Below are 18,911 nucleotides of genomic sequence, written 5' to 3'. Positions count from 1 at the left end.
TAAGTCCAGAGTGTGTCCGCCTGTGTGAGTGGGGTCATGAATTAAGTGAGTAAGGTCCATGGCCATCATGGAAACCATGAACTCTCAAACCACCTCAGATGTTTCACCGATAGATGGCAGGTTGAAATTCCCCATGACTGCAAGTCTGGGGGTATCAACCACCATCTCGGCTATGACGTTGAGCAGCTCGGGCAGGGCCGTTGCCATGTGGCAGGGAGCCAGGTACGTGATCAACAAGCCCATCTGTACTCCACGACCCCACTTCACAAAAAGGGACTCACATCCAGCTATCTGTGGAACAGTGGTCTCCCTTGGATCCAGACCTTCCTTTATAATAACCGCCACACCCCCGCCCCTGCCCTGAGCCCTCAGCTGATGAAATGCATGGAAGCCTAGTGGGCATATATCCATGAGGAGAACTCCCCCCTCCTGGCCCAACCAGGTCTCCGTAATGCCCGCTAGGTCCGCTTCCCCCTCCTGAATAAGATCGTGGATGAGGGGGGCTTTATTAACAATGGACCTGGCATTGCATAACATCAGCCGAAGGCTCTGGCCCTGAGAACCTGGACAGCCTGGGGAACGAGAAAAGCATTGGGGACCGGAGTGCGCAATTGCTTTAAGATAGCGAGTGCACATTCCCCGAACATGATGTGGTCCCCGGCTTCCGCCATATCTGCCCCTCCCACTCAATATACTGATGGAACAGCCCTCTCTAAGTTGAACTCCAACCCCCTCCCCGACCTCCGGTTCTGCATCCCTGGTGTCGCAGCCCTCCGCAGAGGCTGGTCTTGAACCTGGTGGATTTCCCCCCAAACCCACCCTAATCCCCGCCGAACCCCTTAAAATTTTTGTTGAAAACCCACTAAAAAACCCACTTAAAAAAACCCTCAAACTCTTCTTTGCCGCATGCCATCTCTCGGGGCTCCAAAGCCTGTCATCAAGATAGGCCCTCGATAATGAAGAGGGCCAAACCTGCGAGAGGGGGGAATCTCGCAGAGCACGGAGTTCGTTCACCGAATACATCTGGACATCAAGAGGAGGTAATGACCCATGAACCAGTGGACAATTTAATGTTATCACAGTCAGAAGGAGTGAAATGCTGGACTTCAATAGAGCTCCAATGGAACACATGGGACCTCATTGCCCTCTCACAGCAATGGCGGGAGTAAAATGATGTTTCAATCCGGTAGGGGGTGACCCAGCCCCCCTCTCACGGCGGCTGGTTAACCACAATCATCCAAAAAGCTGGAATTGAGACAGCAGCTGTAGACCCACTCCACCAAGACTTGTAACCCCAGATGTGACCCTCCATTCAATAGAGGGAAAGAATGGGATCAGGTCAGTCCTCATAGTCCAAAACAGGCTCAAAGCAGAGATCACAACAGTCATAACTCCCGAGAAGTCAAGATGACACCTAGACCAGGAGATAATTGTCCAGCAAGCATGAGCAGCGTGGCATCGCCAATAGGCTTGGTCCCTCAAAGAGCCTTAACAGGCATTCAGGGAAATGGGAGGTAAAAAAGGAGAGCAGAGGCAACAAACACCACAGGGGGAAAACCCCTCAGTCATGGTCCAGCTCTCCCCAGCCCCTCCCAGATCTTCCTTATGGCCATGCTGCTCGCCTCGCCCAGCCTCCATAAATCCTCATGGAGGTCTCTGGGATGACTAAGGGGCCAAACAACGCCCCACGATCACCCAGGAGGTCCAACACAGCAAGCGAGCAGCTGCCACCAACATCTCCGATGCTCCCACACACCGACTGCGGTGACTCCTTCCTTGTCCCGGCAGCCGCCATTTCCACGCCGCCAGCATCGCTAAACTTATGCTAAACAAATTGGAGCTCAGAGCCACTTTGTTATTATTTTGGCTACAATATATCTTTGATCTTTCTGCCTGGATACATTGCAACTGAATTTCTTCTCTTTTTTTCTTTTCCCCAGTAGATGGCAGCACTTTCACTCTCTTAGCTTTCCTACTTTAAAAATCCAAATCATCTTTATTGAAAGTTAATTTTTTTTTAAAAAAGGAAAAGTTATAAAAGAGGAAAAAAATCATAAGAAAGGGGAAAAAAAGGCTTCACAATGGATCAATCACAATTCAGACAAGATTCTTTCTTTTTTTTTTTAAACAAAGCACAGTCCCAAAAATCAATGCCTTCCCTTCTCTTCTCATTCAGTCCAGCCTCGGTCTTAAAAAAAACAATTAGTTTAAAAGCCATTTCAATCAGCAATCGGGTTTCAAATAGTCTAATTCAAAATAATTTCGCTGCTTAACTTCCTTTAGATAATCATCCACTCACTCATCTCTTAAGGTGAACTTGTCAGTCAAAATAAAGCTCTCTCACCAGATCGGATAGCTGTCATTCCTCTTTCTTCCTCCGAAGCTGCCCCAGCCTTGGCAGCCGAAATGGCTGCTTCCCCGCTGCCGGAAAAAGGGCTTTCCTGGATCAATCAGGGACGTTGCAATGTCCCTGAGATCGACAGGAGGTGCCCTCCACTACCACAGTCAAACCTAGACTGTGGGGTCCTAACTGGATCATCTGCCAGCGGGGCTATCGGTGGCGATTCTGGAGCCCCAAAATCACGTGTCCATCTCGCTGCGGCGTCAACTTCCTATTTTGAAAATGCAAATAAACCGGGAAGGTGGCTAGCATATAAATTGAAAAAAGAAAGGGTATCAAAAAAAATAACACAACTGATTGATGACCAAGGACAAAGTAAATTTGGAAATAAAGAGATGGGAAAAATAATGCAAGAATACTATAGGCAACTTTATAAAAGAGAGCAGGTTGAAGAGGGGAAAGTTAAAAAATACCTACAGACCGCAAAACTACCTGTGATCCCTAAGAACATTGAAGAAATGCTAAATGGGCATATAACAATGAGGGAACTAACAGAAGCAATTAAGAAACAAAAAAATGGAAAGACACCAGGACCAGATAGTTTGCCTGTTGAATATTATAAGACATTACAAGAATCCTTATGCCTCCCACTTTTGGACGTTATGAATGAAGTAATGACAAATAAAACAATACCCCAATCATGGACTGAGGCTTATATCACACTGATTCATAAAGAAGACACAGACTCACAGCAAGTTAAAAACTATAGGCCTATATCCCTGCTAAATTCGGATTATAAAATCTTTGCTTCAATTCTGGCAGAAAGACTTAAGAGATACTTGAATAACTTTATTCATTCAGATCAAAATGGATTTCTTCCAAAAAGACAAATCAGAGACAATATAAGAATAATTTTGAATACTCTAGAATATTATGAAGCACACCCTGAAAAACAAATGGCTTTGGTATTCTTAGATGCACAAAAAGCATTTGATAATGTGTACTGGCGATTTATGATGTTACAAATGGAAGAGATGGGCTTTGGAAGGAAATTTATTCAGGCAATTGAAGCTATATATACGAAACAGACAGCAAAGGTAATGATTAATGGAGAATTGACTGATGCTATTGAAATAGAAAAAGGTACTCGACAAGGATGTCCCTTATCCCCATTGTTATTTATATTGACGTTGGAAGTGTTAAATAGAAAGGTTAGAGAAGAAAAAGAGATAAAAGGAATGAAAATTAGAAAGGAAGAATATAAATTACAAGCCTTTGCTGATGACCCTTTATTGTTGAAGAACCATTAATATCAATAAATAAATTGATAGAAAAAATAGGTGAATTTGGGGAGGTTGCTGGTTTGAAAATTAATAAAGAGAAGACGAAGATAATGACTAAAAATATGTTTAAAAAACAAAAAGAAGAACTAAGGGAGATCTCTAAGCTGCAGGTCACAAATAAGGTAAAATACTTGGGGATTCAATTAACAGCAAGATATAGTTCTCTCAAAGAAAATAATTATAATAAGCTTAAGCAACAGATAGGACAGGATTTGGTGAAATGGGGAAACTTGCAGTTATCTTTGATTGGTAGAATTGCAACTATTAAGATGAATATTTTACCTAGAATCTTGTATCTTTTTCAGACAATTCCTGTAAAGCTGGGTAAGGAATTTTTTGCAGATTTAAATAAAATGGTTTTGAAATATGTTTGGCAGGGAAAGAAGGCAAGGATAAAACTCAAACTGTTACAAGATGCTAAAATGAGGGGTGGTTTTGGATTACCGGATTTTGAATTATACTATCAAGCGGTTTGTTTAATGTGGATTAAAGAATGGGTAACATTGAAAAATACTGGATTATTAAATTTGGAGGGACATGATTTGCTGATGGGTTGGCATGCTTTCTTATGGTATAAAGGAACTAAAATTCAGGGGTATTTTAGAAGGCACCAGATACGTGAAGCTTTGTTTTTGACATGGGAGAAGATCAAAAAATACCATTATTTGAAGATTCCAGTCTGGGTATCTACAATTGAAGCTTTTTCTTATCCAGTGGTATTTGAAGGGGAGCAAGTTGTTAGATATAATGAATTATTGGATGAAAAGGGTGAACTTAAATTGAAACAAAACTTAGAAGATCAGGGAATTAAGATAGATTGGTTTTCATACATGCAAATACTTTCCAGATATCGAGAAGACTTTAAACAAGAAGGTATTTATAGTGTTTCGACTGGTTTAGACAAGATATTAATGGGTTCAGATGACCATATAATTAAAAAGTTATATGGATATTTACTTGAAGCAAAACTGGAAGAAGAACAAGTTAAAGAATCAATGATAGCATGGGGAAAAATTTTTGGTTATAGTATTGATTTAGAGAAATGGCAAAAATTGTGGTCACATAATTATAAAATGACAATGTCAACAGCATATAAAGAGAATTTGTATAAGATGTTTTACAGGTGGCATTTACCCCCAACGAGAATAGCTAGGATGTTTAAGAATAAATCAGAGAAATGTTGGATGTGTCATCAAACTCCAGGATCGTACTACCATATGTGGTGGACATGTGTGGAAGCAAGGAGATTTTGGACTAAAATACATACGTGGTTAGAAAAAATGACAAAGAGACATATTGACTTTAAACCAGAAATATTTTTATTAGGAATTTTACCAGAGACATTTAATAAAGAATTAAAATACTTAATTGTGAACATTTTAACAGTGGCTAGAATTGTATTTGCCAAAAACTGGAAAGGAGAGAAGATAATTACCGATGAAGAAATTATTATGAAAATGTTGGACTGTGCTGAAATGAGTAGATTGACATTTGAAATAAGAGAACAGGAAGATAAACAATATTATTTGATATGGGAGATATTTTATCAATGGTTTGACAAAAAAGTATGGAGATGAGATAACATATATGAAATGTTTAAATATTTATCTTCAGTTTAAGTAAAGAATAATTGCTATATGAGGAGATCTGGAGAATTGTAAGCACGAAATGATTTCAACCGATTGAGATGCTGTCTATAATTTTTGTAAAGATGATATTTTTATGTTGTTGTTGTGTTTTTTTTATTTTTATTTTTTATTTTTAATCTAAAATAAAACTTTTTCAAAAAAAAAAGATCTGATAGACACAAAGGATGGCTGTGTGTTGTGTTGAGGGAAAGTGTCAAGTGGCATATCACCAAGGTTAGATCCTGTGTTGTTCAAAATATTTATAACTGTCTAAAATGAGAAGTTAGAAAAAAGTAATTATCATATTCGTAGATAATTAATATATGAGAGATAGCAAATGCCTTAGAGGGCAATATCAAGATTCAAGAGCATCTTGAAAAATTGGGGAAATGGGCAGAAACAAGCACAATTAATTTCAACTGGGACAGAAGTAAAATCTTTCATTCATGTAGGAAAAAACAAAGATTTGGTTATAGCAAATAGTGTGTGTGTGCGTGCATGCGTGTGTTTGTGTGTGTGCATGTATGCTCCTGAGCAAATTCAACGTGCTTAGCTTCTCCCTTCAACCCTAACTGGCAGGGGCCCCACAACAGGGGACCTCCAGCCCCAGACTGGCCAACCCCACCTTGTGCAAGTTCTACAAAGCATGAGATGATTCTGCATCCTTTCTTATACCCACTAAAGTCTTAGTTCTTAGTATTCTAATTACTCTAGTCATATAATTTAACTACATTGTAAAACTCCATCATATACCCTTAGATTTTACATCTTCCTGCAACAGACAGATTCCTTTCTTGGCAGTATTTATCTTTTGTTATATTTTCTCTCCTTTTGTCTTCCTAATTGGCCACCCATTTGGTCCCCTATTAACAGCACAAAAAGTGTGTGGATTGCTCTGATAGTTTGAGATAGTTCCGTGCCAATTCCTGGAGGAAACGGGGTGGAAGGAAAAGGATTTATAAAGGATTTAGATCTTAATGAAGGAAAGATTAATTAATCCATCCATCTCTGGGCAGTGAAAGGTTATGCCTTAATGGGTTTTCTTAATGTGTAAGAATTCCCACCGATTCTTACAAATCTTTTATTGGACTAGAAGATGGTTGATATGCCAAGTTGTAACACACACACCATCCCCACCCCCTCCTGAAATCTGCACAAACATCTTGGAAGGAAAAGAACAAACAAACAAACCGAAGCGCTACTATCTGTTACTTTTGGTTAAGAAATTAATTGCAACTAACTCTTCCCCTTGCAAAAAATAAAAAATAAAAAAACCCAGGAGTGCTTCCCTTTGAACTGGGGGAACGGGCAGGGTGGGAATGGAGCGCTTTTACAATTTCCTTTTCTTCCTTTTGTAGGAAGTTAGCACCCACCCCTTTCCTGGAAGAATGAAATATTTTAGAAATATGAAAAAGGCAGAATATTATATTTCCCTGGGTGAGAAATGTGAGAGGCATGTTTTGCAGGCGGGGCGGCTCCCATCTTCCTGCCCCCATCCTTTGTCAATGGGCCATTAAGGCCTGGGCCAGTCTATTCTACATAACAAAGATCTACCTCCTTCAGGCAGAAACCATAGTAGGAATTGCCGAAGATCCAACAAAGATAGCCCTCTACACAATAGCAACAGAAACTAACACAATGGGACCCATCTAGCCGAGGCTCACCACATGGCACCTGGGAAGATTGCATCAGCCAGCAAGACCCCCCACCCCCTGGGAGTCTGACAACCAATCAGGATACTCTTTTGGGGCCCCAAGAAATGCAGAGCCAGAGAGAGCATAAAAACCCGAGGATTTTCTGTATCTCGCCCCTTTTCTGTTCAGGAACTCAAGCCATGTGATCCTGTCCACCATTAAACCATCTTTCCAAGCAGTCTCCATGTTTCCAGTGTCTGTTTTCCCCACTTGGAGCAGAACCTAGAAGGATGTTTCTTCCAACAATTGGCGAGCCAGTGGGACTCCAAGCTAACCTAACCAATGGACCAGGCCCAGGTAAGCCTCCCTTGCTAGCAGCAGACCCATTGAGTCTGTGGGTATGTTTTCCTGGACCTTGGCCATTTGGAACTAGGTTTTAAAGGGGTTTTGAGTTTGAGCTCAAAGGCTGCTTGGAAAGAAGGTGAGTACCTCTAAATTTTAATTTTGAAGTATGGAAAAGCATGGGAAATTTGTGTATGCCTGCATGTGTGTGAGTGAAGGCCCTTCTCCCAAGTACAGCTGGATCTTGCTTCCTCTGTGCATTTCCTAGCCGCAGAAAGACTAACAGTCTGGAGAGCATGGGGGTTTTGCCAGAGCACAGGACCTTCTGTTAGGGAAGGAGGAAGTGTGTGTGTGGGATTCCACCTGGAAAACAGTCTGATTTCACCTCTTTGAGTGACCTCTAGCCGCACCTCTGCCTACTGCTAGCTCCACCGAGCCATGACCGGTAGGATAGAGAAAGCAAGGGGGGGTCACCAAATGTGGAACTTTGTGTTTAAAAGGAATGGAAGTCAAGCGAAAGCCAAGCGTGTGAAAAAGGGGGGATTAATAAATTGTGAAAGGGAAACCCGGTTTTGTCCAGCCCAGACACGGGGCGAGCGTGTGTGTGTGAGAGGAGGTGCCAGTACCACCTGCTGGGGTCAGCAGGTCCTCCCGGATCCCCTTTTTGGATCCGAAAAACTACGGCGATTCCCTAAGAGGAAGGGGCCCATACTTCGTAAGGGAATCGAAGTCCTTCCCAGAGCTTTTTCTCTGAAAACTGACGGCGTGCCACCCGGCTAAGTCGAAGTGATCCTTCCGGAGAAAAGGAAAGGGTCATGGGTAGCGATAGTTCGCGGGTGGCGGGGACCCCTGTGGAAGAAGTGCTCGCGGCCTGGGACGCCAGGCGGGTGCCCATATTGAGGGGCATGGATAAAAGGAAATTAGGAAAATTGTGTCAAAAATGGGCTTTGCTAAGAGACAACACCGGGAGACAAATTTGGCTAAATAAAAGTACTTAAAAGAAAAGGGAAATATATAAATAGGAATGTTGGGGATTTTGTTTGTTTTGTTTGTTTGTTTTGTTTGTTTGTTTGTTTGTCTCTCTGTCTTGTATGCAACCACGTGGTATGTTTAAGATTTGTGCCTTCCCTAATTTAACTGAGATTTATGTGGGAATGATCAGTGTGTGTGAAATCTCAGAGTTCTGTTTTCTTCTCTTTGTCTTCCTTGTTTTATGTGTGTGTGTCTAAATCTTTGTGCACCCTCGAGGTAATTGTAACTGTAAAATGTATCTGATCTCTAGAGACAAGAATTTTAAATTGTTAGAAAAGGAAAAAAAAAAGGTTGAAGCAATGAATATGGGGGAGAGAGAGAAAAAAGAAAGAAAGAGCCTTTGCCCTGTGTTTGTCTGGCCAACAAACACAGATTAAAGAGAGCATTTCATTTCATTTCTATTTTTTTTTCTCCTTCCTTCTCCTTGCCTGTTTCGCCTCTGGGTTATTAGCCACAAACTTTTCTCCTTGACTGCCCCTCCCAGTCTTTCACCCCGGCACAATGGCCACGGCCACTCCCTCCCAGGCTCCCTCCCATGGCCACTCCCTCCCCTCCACATGCTATACACAGAAGGAGATTTCGTCCTAGGTTTTTCAATACCTAGGACAGTTAGGGCCCAACAAATCAGCTAGAGGGGGAAGGAATAAAGAAACAGCCTTGGTGAAATGAGAGGGAGAAAGGGGGGGGACTTTCATCTCTGGCTTTTTTTTTTTTGAGAAAGGAAGAACCCTTTTCAGGCTAGTTATCCAAATCGATAACTAATGACAATGAATAATTTACGGTATTGATTCCCACCCCAAAAAAAGGGAGGAGATGTTGGCAAACATCCCATTCAAGATTTAGAAAGTGTTGGAAGAAACATCCTTCTAGGTTCTGCTCCAAGTGGGGAAAACAGACACTGGAAACATGGAGACTGCTTGGAAAGATGGTTTAATGGTGGACAGGATCACATGGCTTGAGTTCCTGAACAGAAAAGGGGCGAGATACAGAAAATCCTCGGGTTTTTATGCTCTCTCTGGCTCTGCATTTCTTGGGGCCCCAAAAGAGTACCCTGATTGGTTGTCAGACTCCCAGGGGGTGGGGGGTCTTGCTGGCTGATGTAATCTTCCCAGGTGCCATGTGGTGAGCCTCGGCTAGATGGGTCCCATTGTGTTAGTTTCTGTTGCTATTGTGTAGAGGGCTATCTTTGTTGGATCTTCGGCAATTCCTACTATGGTTTCTGCCTGAAGGAGGTAGATCTTTGTTATGTAGAATAGACTGGCCCAGGCCTTAATGGCCCATTGACAAAGGATGGGGGCAGGAAGATGGGAGCCGCCCCGCCTGCAAAACATGCCTCTCACATTTCTCACCCAGGGAAATATAATATTCTGCCTTTTTCATATTTCCTAAAATATTTCATTCTTCCAGGAAAGGGGTGGGTGCTAACTTCCTACAATCCCTAATTTTTTTTTTCAAAACGTGAATTTTGAAACATGTTCTTGGCAAAAAATTAAAATTGATCAGATCAGGGAGACTTGATAGGTGCTTTTAATTGTTCTAATGCAAAGGGGAAGGCATTGATAGAGGCAACAGAAAAGGATTCCTTCAGTGGCTCCCAAAAAGCTTTCAACCATGAAGGTCTAGCAGCCAGGAAAAAATTTCTGGTAAGAATTTTACAGTATCCAATTTTCCATGCCAATTAATTTCAGACTTCAGATATTACTTTCTGTGAGCTTCCAGTCAGGTTTCAAGCAAACACATGTCCCAAAATTTTTCACAGCCATGATTTTCCTTTAAATTGCAGGCTGCCCATTTCCAAGGGTTGGTTACTGAACCTGTCCTAGCTCTTAGTTTAGTGCATCCAGGATTTGTGAGTCCAAATTGAGGTTAGCCAGTGTACAATATCCATTCTTTTTTTTTTTTTTTTTGGTGTTACACATGAGCCCTGGGATTTCTACTCATGAGACCACCAGTGCAATATATCTTCCTTTACTGGGCAACTGGGCAGCATCATTTGTGAGTAACAGTCAGGGCTTGGGTTTTGGAGATCACTTTTCTGCTATCTCTTCAAGTGAGGGAATTGCCTGAGGGGTATTGCTTCCTTCCCCATCCTTGGGCTTTTAGTGCCACAGAGCAAAAATCAACCTAGGAGAAGCTTTGTGTGGAGGTAAGTGAAGGGAATAGTTTCAGTCTAATTCTGAATAATGTGTGTCTCTCTGTGTGTGCATGTGTATGCAGCTACTTTTACAATACAGGCAATACAAACATTTTGGACACATTTCTCCTCCCCACTAGACAGAAATCTAGAGTGTACATAACTTGCTGTGGCAATCACTCCCAAATACAATTCTTACAATAAACTGATTACAATATAAATGAGACAAGAAAGAAAACCTTACAATGAATTTCCACCCTCCCCCATAGTCTTTCCAGCTGTCTTCTGAGGATTGAAAAGAGTCTTTTGGTCTTTACTTGTACATCTCAGGGTCTTTTCTTTCATGTCTGCTGGTAAAATGCTTGGTGGTAAGGCTGGTCAGTCAGGCTTGGGAAGGTCTGCTCCACTTTGGTTGCTGTGCTGACTTTCAGTGGAGACTGGATTCAAACCCAATTTCTGGTTCAAACTGATGGAAGGTCTCCTTTGGAGGCAGCATCTGGATCCATGTGCTCTGCTTCCACACTTGCAGAGTCATCTGTGCAGGGCTGAAAGACATGAGAACAGGGTCCCCTCCCCCGTTTTGTGGGTAATCTTCCCAGGAAAGGCAATGTAACAGGATTAGAGATGGGGGGGGTGTAGATAGCTTGCAAGCAGAGTTTGAAAAGAAACAACACAACAGTATTGCAATTACTAAACAGATAATGCAGTTTCAACAAAATGGAGACACAACAGATAAGAAAACTGGATTCACATGCCTCAGGAAAGAGATGAACAGGTAAACCTATTTAAACACATACAGTAAATGCAAGACTGATTTTTTTCTTGTAAATGAACTTAAAACGTTTCCTCATAAACTTGAGTTGTTACTTTAAGATACAGAGAGAGAAGGAGAAAAAAAAACAGAAATGAAATGAAATGCTCTCTTTAATCTGTGTTTGTTGGCCAGACAAACACAGGGCAAAGGCTCTTTCTTTCTTTTTTCTCTCTCTCCCCCATTTTCATTGCTTCAACCTTTTTTTTCCCTTTTCTAACAATTTAAAATTCTTGTCTCTAGAGATCAGATACATTTTACAGTTACAATTACCTCGAGGGTGCACAAAGACTTAGACACACACACATAAAACAAAGAAGACAAAGAGAAGAAAACAGAACTCTGAGATTTCACACACACTGATCATTCCCACATAAATCTCAGTTAAATTAGGGAAGGCACAAATCTTAAGAAACATACCACGTGGTTGCATAGAAGACAGAGAGACAAACAAACAAACAAAAAACCCCAACATTCCTATTTATATATTTCCCTTTTCTTTTAAGTACCTTTATTTAGCCAAATTTGTCTCCCGGTGTTATCTCTTAGCAAAGCCCATTTTTGACACAATTTTCCTAATTTCCTTTTATCCATGCCCCTCAATATGGGCACCCGCCTGGCGTCCCAGGCCGCGAGCACTTCATCTACTGGGGTCCCCGCCACCCGCGAACTATCGCTACCCATGACCCTTTCCTTTTCTCCGGAAGGATCACTTCGACTTAGCCGGGTGGCACGCTCTCAGTTTTCAGAGGAAAAAGCTCTGGGAAGGACTTTGATTCCCTTGCGAAGTATGGGCCCCTTCCTCCAGGGAATCACCACAACTTTTCGGATCCAAAAAGGGGATCCATGAGGACCTGCTGACCCCTGCAGCCAGGTGTGGGCACCTCCTCTTACACACACACACGCTCGCCCCGTGTCTGGGCTGGACAAAACCGGGTTTCCCTTTCACAATTTATTCCCTCCTTCACACACTTGGCTTTCGCTCGGCTTCCATTCCTTTTAAACACAAAGTTCCACATTTGGCAACCCCCCCTTGCTTTCTCTATTCTACCGGTCATGGCTCGGTGGAGCTAGCAGTAGGCAGAGGTGCGGCTAGAGGTCACTCAAAGAGGTGAAATCAGACTGTTTTCCAGGTGGAATCCCACACACACACTTCCTCCTTCCCTAACAGAAGGTCCTGTGCTCTGGCAAAACCCCCATGCTTTCCAGACTGTTAGTCTTTCTGCGGCTAGGAAATGCACAGAGGAAGCAAGATCCAGCTGTACTTGGGAGAAGGGCCTTCACTCACACACATGCAAGCATACACACATTTCCCATGCTTTTTTCCCATGCTTTAAAATTAAAATTTAGAGGTACTCACCTTCTTTCCAAGCAGCCTTTGAGCTCAAACTCAAAACTCCTTTAAAACCTAGTTCCAAATGGCCAAGGTCCATGAAAGCATACCCACAGACTCAATGGGTCTGCTGCTAGCAAGGGAGGCTTACCTGGGCCTGGTCCATTGGTTAGGTTAGCTTGGAGTCCCTTCGTGGTCGCTAATTGTTGGAAGAAACATCCTTCTAGGTTCTGCTCCAAGTGGGGAAAACAGACACTGGAAACATGGAGACTGCTTGGAAAGATGGTTTAATGGTGGACAGGATCACATGGCTTGAGTTCCTGAACAGAAAAGGGGCTGGTACAGTAAATCTTCGGGTTTTTATGCTCTCTCTGGCTCTGCATTTCTTGGGGCCACGAAAGAGTATCCTGATTGGTTGTCAGACTCCCAGGGGGTGGGGGTCTTGCTGGCTGATGCAATCTTCCCAGGTGCCATGTGGTGAGCCTCGTCTAGATGGGTCCCATTGTGTTAGTTTCTGTTGCTATTGTGTTTATTTTATTTATTTATTTATTTATTTGATTTGTATACCGCCCTACTCCCGAAGGACTCAGGGCGGTGAACAGCCAACAATAAAATACATAAATACACAAAATTTGACAAAGGATTGGGTTTCTGCCTCTGTCCCATTAACAAAGGGTGGGGGGCAGGAAGGTGGGAGCTGCTTCTCCCAGGGAACATGCTTCTCCCAGGGAAATATAATATTCTGCCTTTTTCATATTTCCCAAAATATTTCACTCTTCCAGGAGAGGGGTGGGTGCTAACTTCCTACAATAGAAAGCTATGGTTTTGTGATTATCAATATACATCAGTCAAAATTAACCCTACAGTAGCTGGTAGTCTCAACATGTAATCATCATCATCATCATCATCATCATCATCATCATCATCATACCAAGAATCAATATAGGAAAACTGTGATGCAAACTCGGGCTGACAGCTGGTGTAACAAAGCACTGCATGGACAGATCCTTGAGAAGATCCAGGGAAAAGTAGATAAGGAAAAGACCTGGTTATGGCTGACCAACAGAACACTGAAGAAAGAGACAGAAGACTTGATTCTTGCAGCCCAGGAACAAGCCATCAAAACGAATGTAATCGAAGCCAGAATAGAAAAATCTGATGATGACCCCAAATGCAGACTCTGCAAAGAAGTGAATGAAACCATTGATCATATACTGAGCGGTTGCAAGACAACAGCTCAGACCGACTACAAACAACATCATAACACAGTCGCTCAGATGGTCCACTGGAACTTGTGTCACAACTACCATCTGCCTGTAGCAAAGAACTGGTGGGATCATAAGCCTGAAAAAGTGGTCGAAAATGAGCATGTAAAACTACTGTGGGACTTCCGAATACAGACTGACAAAGTTTTGGAACACAATATCCTGGATATCACGATTATGGAGAAGAAAAAAGTGTGGATCGTCAACATTGCCATACCTGGTGACAGCAGAATCAATGAGAAACATCTTGAAAAAGTCACTAGATATCAGGACTTGAGACAGAGACTCTGGCATAAACCAGTGCAGGTGGTTCCAATGGTACTTGGCACACTGGGTGTTGTGCCTAAAGACCGAGGCAAGCACTTAAAAACAATTGGCGCTGACAAGATCACCATTGGTCAGCTGCAGAAGGCCACCTTACTGGGATCTGCTCGCATAATCCGCCGATACATCACGCAGTCCTAAATGCTAGGGAAGTGTTCAACTAGTGATTTGGGATATGAAATCCAGCATGGTCATCTCGTTTGCTGTGTATACTGTAATAATAATAATAATAATAATAATAATAATAATAATAATAATAATAATAATAATGATGATGATGATGATGATGATGATGATGATGATGATGATGATGATGATGTCTTTGTCATTATACATCATGTATACAATGAAATTGGTTTAGCCTCTACTGGTGCAATAGAATATTGTAATAGTGTTGTGGAAAAATTGAGACTGAACAACATTCCTGGGTCAGCCAGAGTCAGTTTATTGCGCAAGGTTCAGAGCCAGATTTGTACCTGAAACTTTGAACAAGGAAAGAGCTTTGATACAACTGTTTTTATACATTTCTAAGACAAAGGATTCGGTGAGCTCATCCAGTTTTCCATATATGGTTAACATGAGCTCATGCATTTTCCATATATGGTTAACATACACTTGTTATATGATAATTGACACATTTCCTAATTACTAAACCATAACTTGCTAGTTTATAAGATTATCTTAGCTACACAACTTTTCCTTAAGTGCTGTGGTTTGCTAATGGGAGATTTATTGCTGTCCTTAGGTAAATTTATTGGATTAAGTAACTCTTTGTAACATATGTAGGAAGTTAGCACCCACCCCTTTCCTGGAAGAGTGAAATATTTTAGGAAATATGAAAAAGGCAGAATATTATATTTCCCTGGGAGAAGCATATTTTACAGACAAAGCAGCTCCCACCTTCCTGCCCCCCACCCTTTGTTAATGGGACAGAGGCAGAAACCCAATCCTTTGTCAAAGGACATTTGCAACACAATAGCAACAGAAACTAACACAATGGGACCCATCTAGACAGAGGCTCACCACATGGCACCTGGGAAGATTGCATCAGCCGGCAAGGCTAGCTAAAACCCCCACCCCCTTGGAGTCTGACAACCAATCAGGATACTCTTTTGGGGCCCCAAGAAATGCAGAGCCAGAGAGAGCATAAAAACCCAAGGATTTTCTGTATCTGCCCCTTTTCTGTTCAGGAACTCAAGCCATGTGATCCTGTCCACCATTAAACCATCTTTCCAAGCAGTCTCCATATTTCCAGTGTCTTTTCCCCACTTGGAGCAGAACCTAGAAGGATGTTTCTTCCAACAATTATATATCCTTGTCTTTGACAGTGAAGCCCCTCAAATGTTTTCCATATGGCTGTCCTTCCGTAACATCTAGGTCTCATCAGAAGATATATTACCACTTAATGGGGTTTAGCTGACTTTAATATAATCTCCAAACAAGCACTTTTCTCTCTTATAATAATGTGAATAGAGAGGGTCCTTTAGAGTTCATATAGCTGACTCTGTATCATGTAACTGACTCTATTTTATTCACATTAATAGTATCTGTATGTTTAGTTACCTTGTAATCATATCGGTTGGTTGAATAGCCTATGCTTTTTCACATAGTGAGACTCAAATTATTCCTTAACAATTCTACCATTCTGTTTTCTTAATATATAAAATAGTACAAACTTATAAATGTGTGTAATTTTTAGGGCACTTATAAGATCACATCCTGAATTTGCAGCTCCTAAACTCACCTTTCTAGGAATAAAGCCAGTTAAACTCATCTTTCATTGCTAAAATATGTCTTTTAGTTGGGAAATGGTTCATACTAAAGCTTTGCCAAAATCTTCTCTAGGATTTAGAGGTGGCTGAATGGGTACAGGTGTTACAGAATTGCTTTCTGTTTAAGAATACATAAAGTCAGATAAACAAGAAGGGGGGAGATTCCCCCACCAACAACTTAAAGGAACAAGTCTTAACTCTTCAGTCTCAGAAATCTGATTTTAATATAATAGAATTTTTTATAGAGGAGATTGAAAGAAGGGAGGAGATTGTGAATCAGCAACTTGAAAAATTTAAGCAGGAAATTAAAGAATTGGTGAAATCTAAGTTTGATTTTTTGGAGAAAAAATTCTCAAAAGTGGCTAATGGTTTTACAGAATTTATGATACAGTTGGACACAAATACTAATGTACTAGAGTCTAAAATGGAAGAAATTCAAGATAAATTGGACAATAGAATTCAAAAAATTGAAAATGATTTGACAAACACTCAGGATAATAGCTTAGAAGAAAAACCTAAAATGGATGCTGATCAAAAGCATGGTAATGCAGAAAATCTGCAACAGAAGATTGAAAAAGAGATTTTAATGGTACAATATAATTTCACAGAATATGCGATAAGATTAAGAGGTTTGCAGGAAAATAATAGAGATGATTTAAGGAAAATATCTTCTGAAATTCTAGCTGGGATTCTAAAGGTTCAACCTGAGGAAGTGTTTTGTAGGATTGACAGAGTTTATCGAATAAACTCCTGGATTGCCAAGCAAAGGCAATTGCCTAGAGATGTGGTGATTTATTTTACAGATAAAGAAATTAGGAATAATATCGTGCAAAATTCCTTCAATTCTAATTTGCAATTGTATGGAAGAAAGATTTGGATTTACAAGGAACTCCCACCTAAGATATTGATGGAAAGGAAGAAATTTGGTTTTTTGGTGAATGAGTTAAAAAAGAGAAATATCCCATTCAGGTGGGACGCCCCAGTTGGTATTATATTTAAATACCAAGGAGAAAGATATCAGCTAAATACTGTTGAAAGAGCGGAAGAATTTTATCAAAATAGGTTGAAAATGAACTTAACATCTTCAGGTATAATACAGGATAAGCAGAAGGAGCTGGAAATAAAGGTAAAATATCGAATTACAGAGACTGTACCAGATGAATTGCCTTTGGATTTATTGGATACCCCAGCTAGACTATCTACAAATTTGAGAGAAGTGGCATCTAACCTTAATGTGATGACTTATCAAGGCAAGGATAAGCATGGAAACCAATTAGGGGATATACAAGGGATAAAAAAGAAACATGAGATACAAAAACAAAACCAACAAGACCAATCTACAAAGCAGAATAAAAACCGACCAGATGATACACAATTTGTAGAAAGAAAACCAGGATGGAAACCAAACCCACAAAAAGAAAAGAAAAAAAGAAATAGGTGGTATAAAAATAGAAATTTCTAAATCAGGCAACAGTGAAGCCAGTGACTTTAAAATATGAATGATTATGTGTAAACACAGAAGAGGCGACGTATTGGTTAATATCATCCTGAGGATTGTGGCAGATCTCTGCATGGCCGTAACTTGGGGACGTGAAATGAGCCTTAAACTGATGGATTTGAATTATCCACTTTGGAATTTCTTTTTGTGTTGATAAACATATTATATTATCTTGAATCACAAGGCAAGAGAATTATGCTGGGGCATGCAGAAGATCCGGTTGTTACCCACTACGATGATGGGAATTAATAATCCTGATGAAACCCACAATTATTACTATATGGAATATAATTATAATGTCACTCGGGTGGTTGTTTTTACTTTTATACATATAAGAAGATATTTACTACTGATGGGGGCAGATATGATTGAAGATCCTGAATAAACTGTTGCACCAGCAAGCTATGTTACCCGATTATGGATGCTGGTTCTACCAATCCAGTGGAAAGACCTCAAAGAAGATACTATATGGATTATAAATTTAAAGTCATTGTCTTTTCTTTTTTTTTATTTAGATATAATGGAAAATATAGACATATTTTTAAGTAGTGTGGGCAGTGAATCAAAGATATTAAGAAATGTTGTGTATGGTAATTTTGCATGATAGTGGGTGAATAAGCTAGTTAGTAGATTGATTAGTCTAAGAAAAGGGATTTTTAAGTGATATATTTAGGGGAGTGGAGGAAATGGACAGAGTGGAATAAATGTTAAACTAGATTTTATGGGGAAGGCCGCTTTGAAATGTTATAGTAATATATATAGAAGATTAAATGTTAAAGTAGGACTTATCGTATAGTTTTAAAGTGGAGAAGTTATTCTATAATGTCATAGTATAATGTCTTTTTTTTTTCCTTTCTTTTCTCTTTTCTGAAATGTATGGATAAAGGGGGATGTTATAATATTAATAATATTTTTAGTAAGTAAAGGTCAATATTTAGAGGAGGGAGTAAGTAATCTGTTATGAATTAGGTTTTTTTTTTTGTTATGAAGAAGTCACAGGGGGGGATGGGTGGGGAGGGGGGGTTAGGGAGGGGGAGGGAGAGGGGAAAAAAAAGGGGGGGGGGAAATTTGTATTTGAAAACTTTTTCAATAAAAAAAAAAGAATACTATCTTCAGTAACGCTACATGCTGTCAAACGTTTCGTTTTTAAACACCAAATTCTGATCCGTTTAACGATTCTTGATCGCATGCTATAGAAATGCTTATATCCAAGAATATAGATATGGGATAAACTTCAAACCTTTTACCCAACCTTTGATGACATTTCAGGAATTAAAGTAGAGCTCCCTGCCTGCTCACCAGAAAAAGTCGTAAAGATTTTTAATGGCAACGATTACTGCCAGGTAAACGTGCTAAGATTTGCAACTTTCAGCATGAGAGAAAGGGAGATAGCGTTGCCTCTTGACGGACTGGAATGACGGATTATTTCATAATAGGCAGAGGAACGCGGAAAT

The 18,911-nt window shown here is 40.6% G+C and overlaps 1 protein-coding gene across 1 annotated transcript; it reads left to right on the top strand.

Moving 5' to 3' along the window:
* Nucleotides 1–13,554: 13,554 nt before the first annotated feature.
* Nucleotides 13,555–14,328, top strand: LOC148113441 (uncharacterized). Its single transcript, XM_087871556.1, has one exon. The coding sequence runs from the start codon at nucleotides 13,555–13,557 to the stop codon at nucleotides 14,326–14,328; it is 774 nt and encodes a 257-aa protein (XP_087727682.1).
* The last annotated feature ends 4,583 nt before the right edge of the window (nucleotides 14,329–18,911 follow it).

The sequence above is a fragment of the Pantherophis guttatus genome, chromosome 5 (assembly GCF_059756535.1).
Source record: "Pantherophis guttatus breed Tessera chromosome 5, ASM5975653v1, whole genome shotgun sequence".
NCBI lineage: Eukaryota > Metazoa > Chordata > Lepidosauria > Squamata > Colubridae > Pantherophis > Pantherophis guttatus.
Note: the sequence above shows the minus strand (reverse complement) of the source record. Positions and strands in the feature narration are given on the sequence as shown.

What these genes read in the sequence shown, in the direction of transcription:
- LOC148113441 (XM_087871556.1), top strand. Translation starts at nt 13,555, where the DNA reads ATGCAAACTCGGGCTGACAGCTGGTGTAACAAAGCACTGCATGGACAG.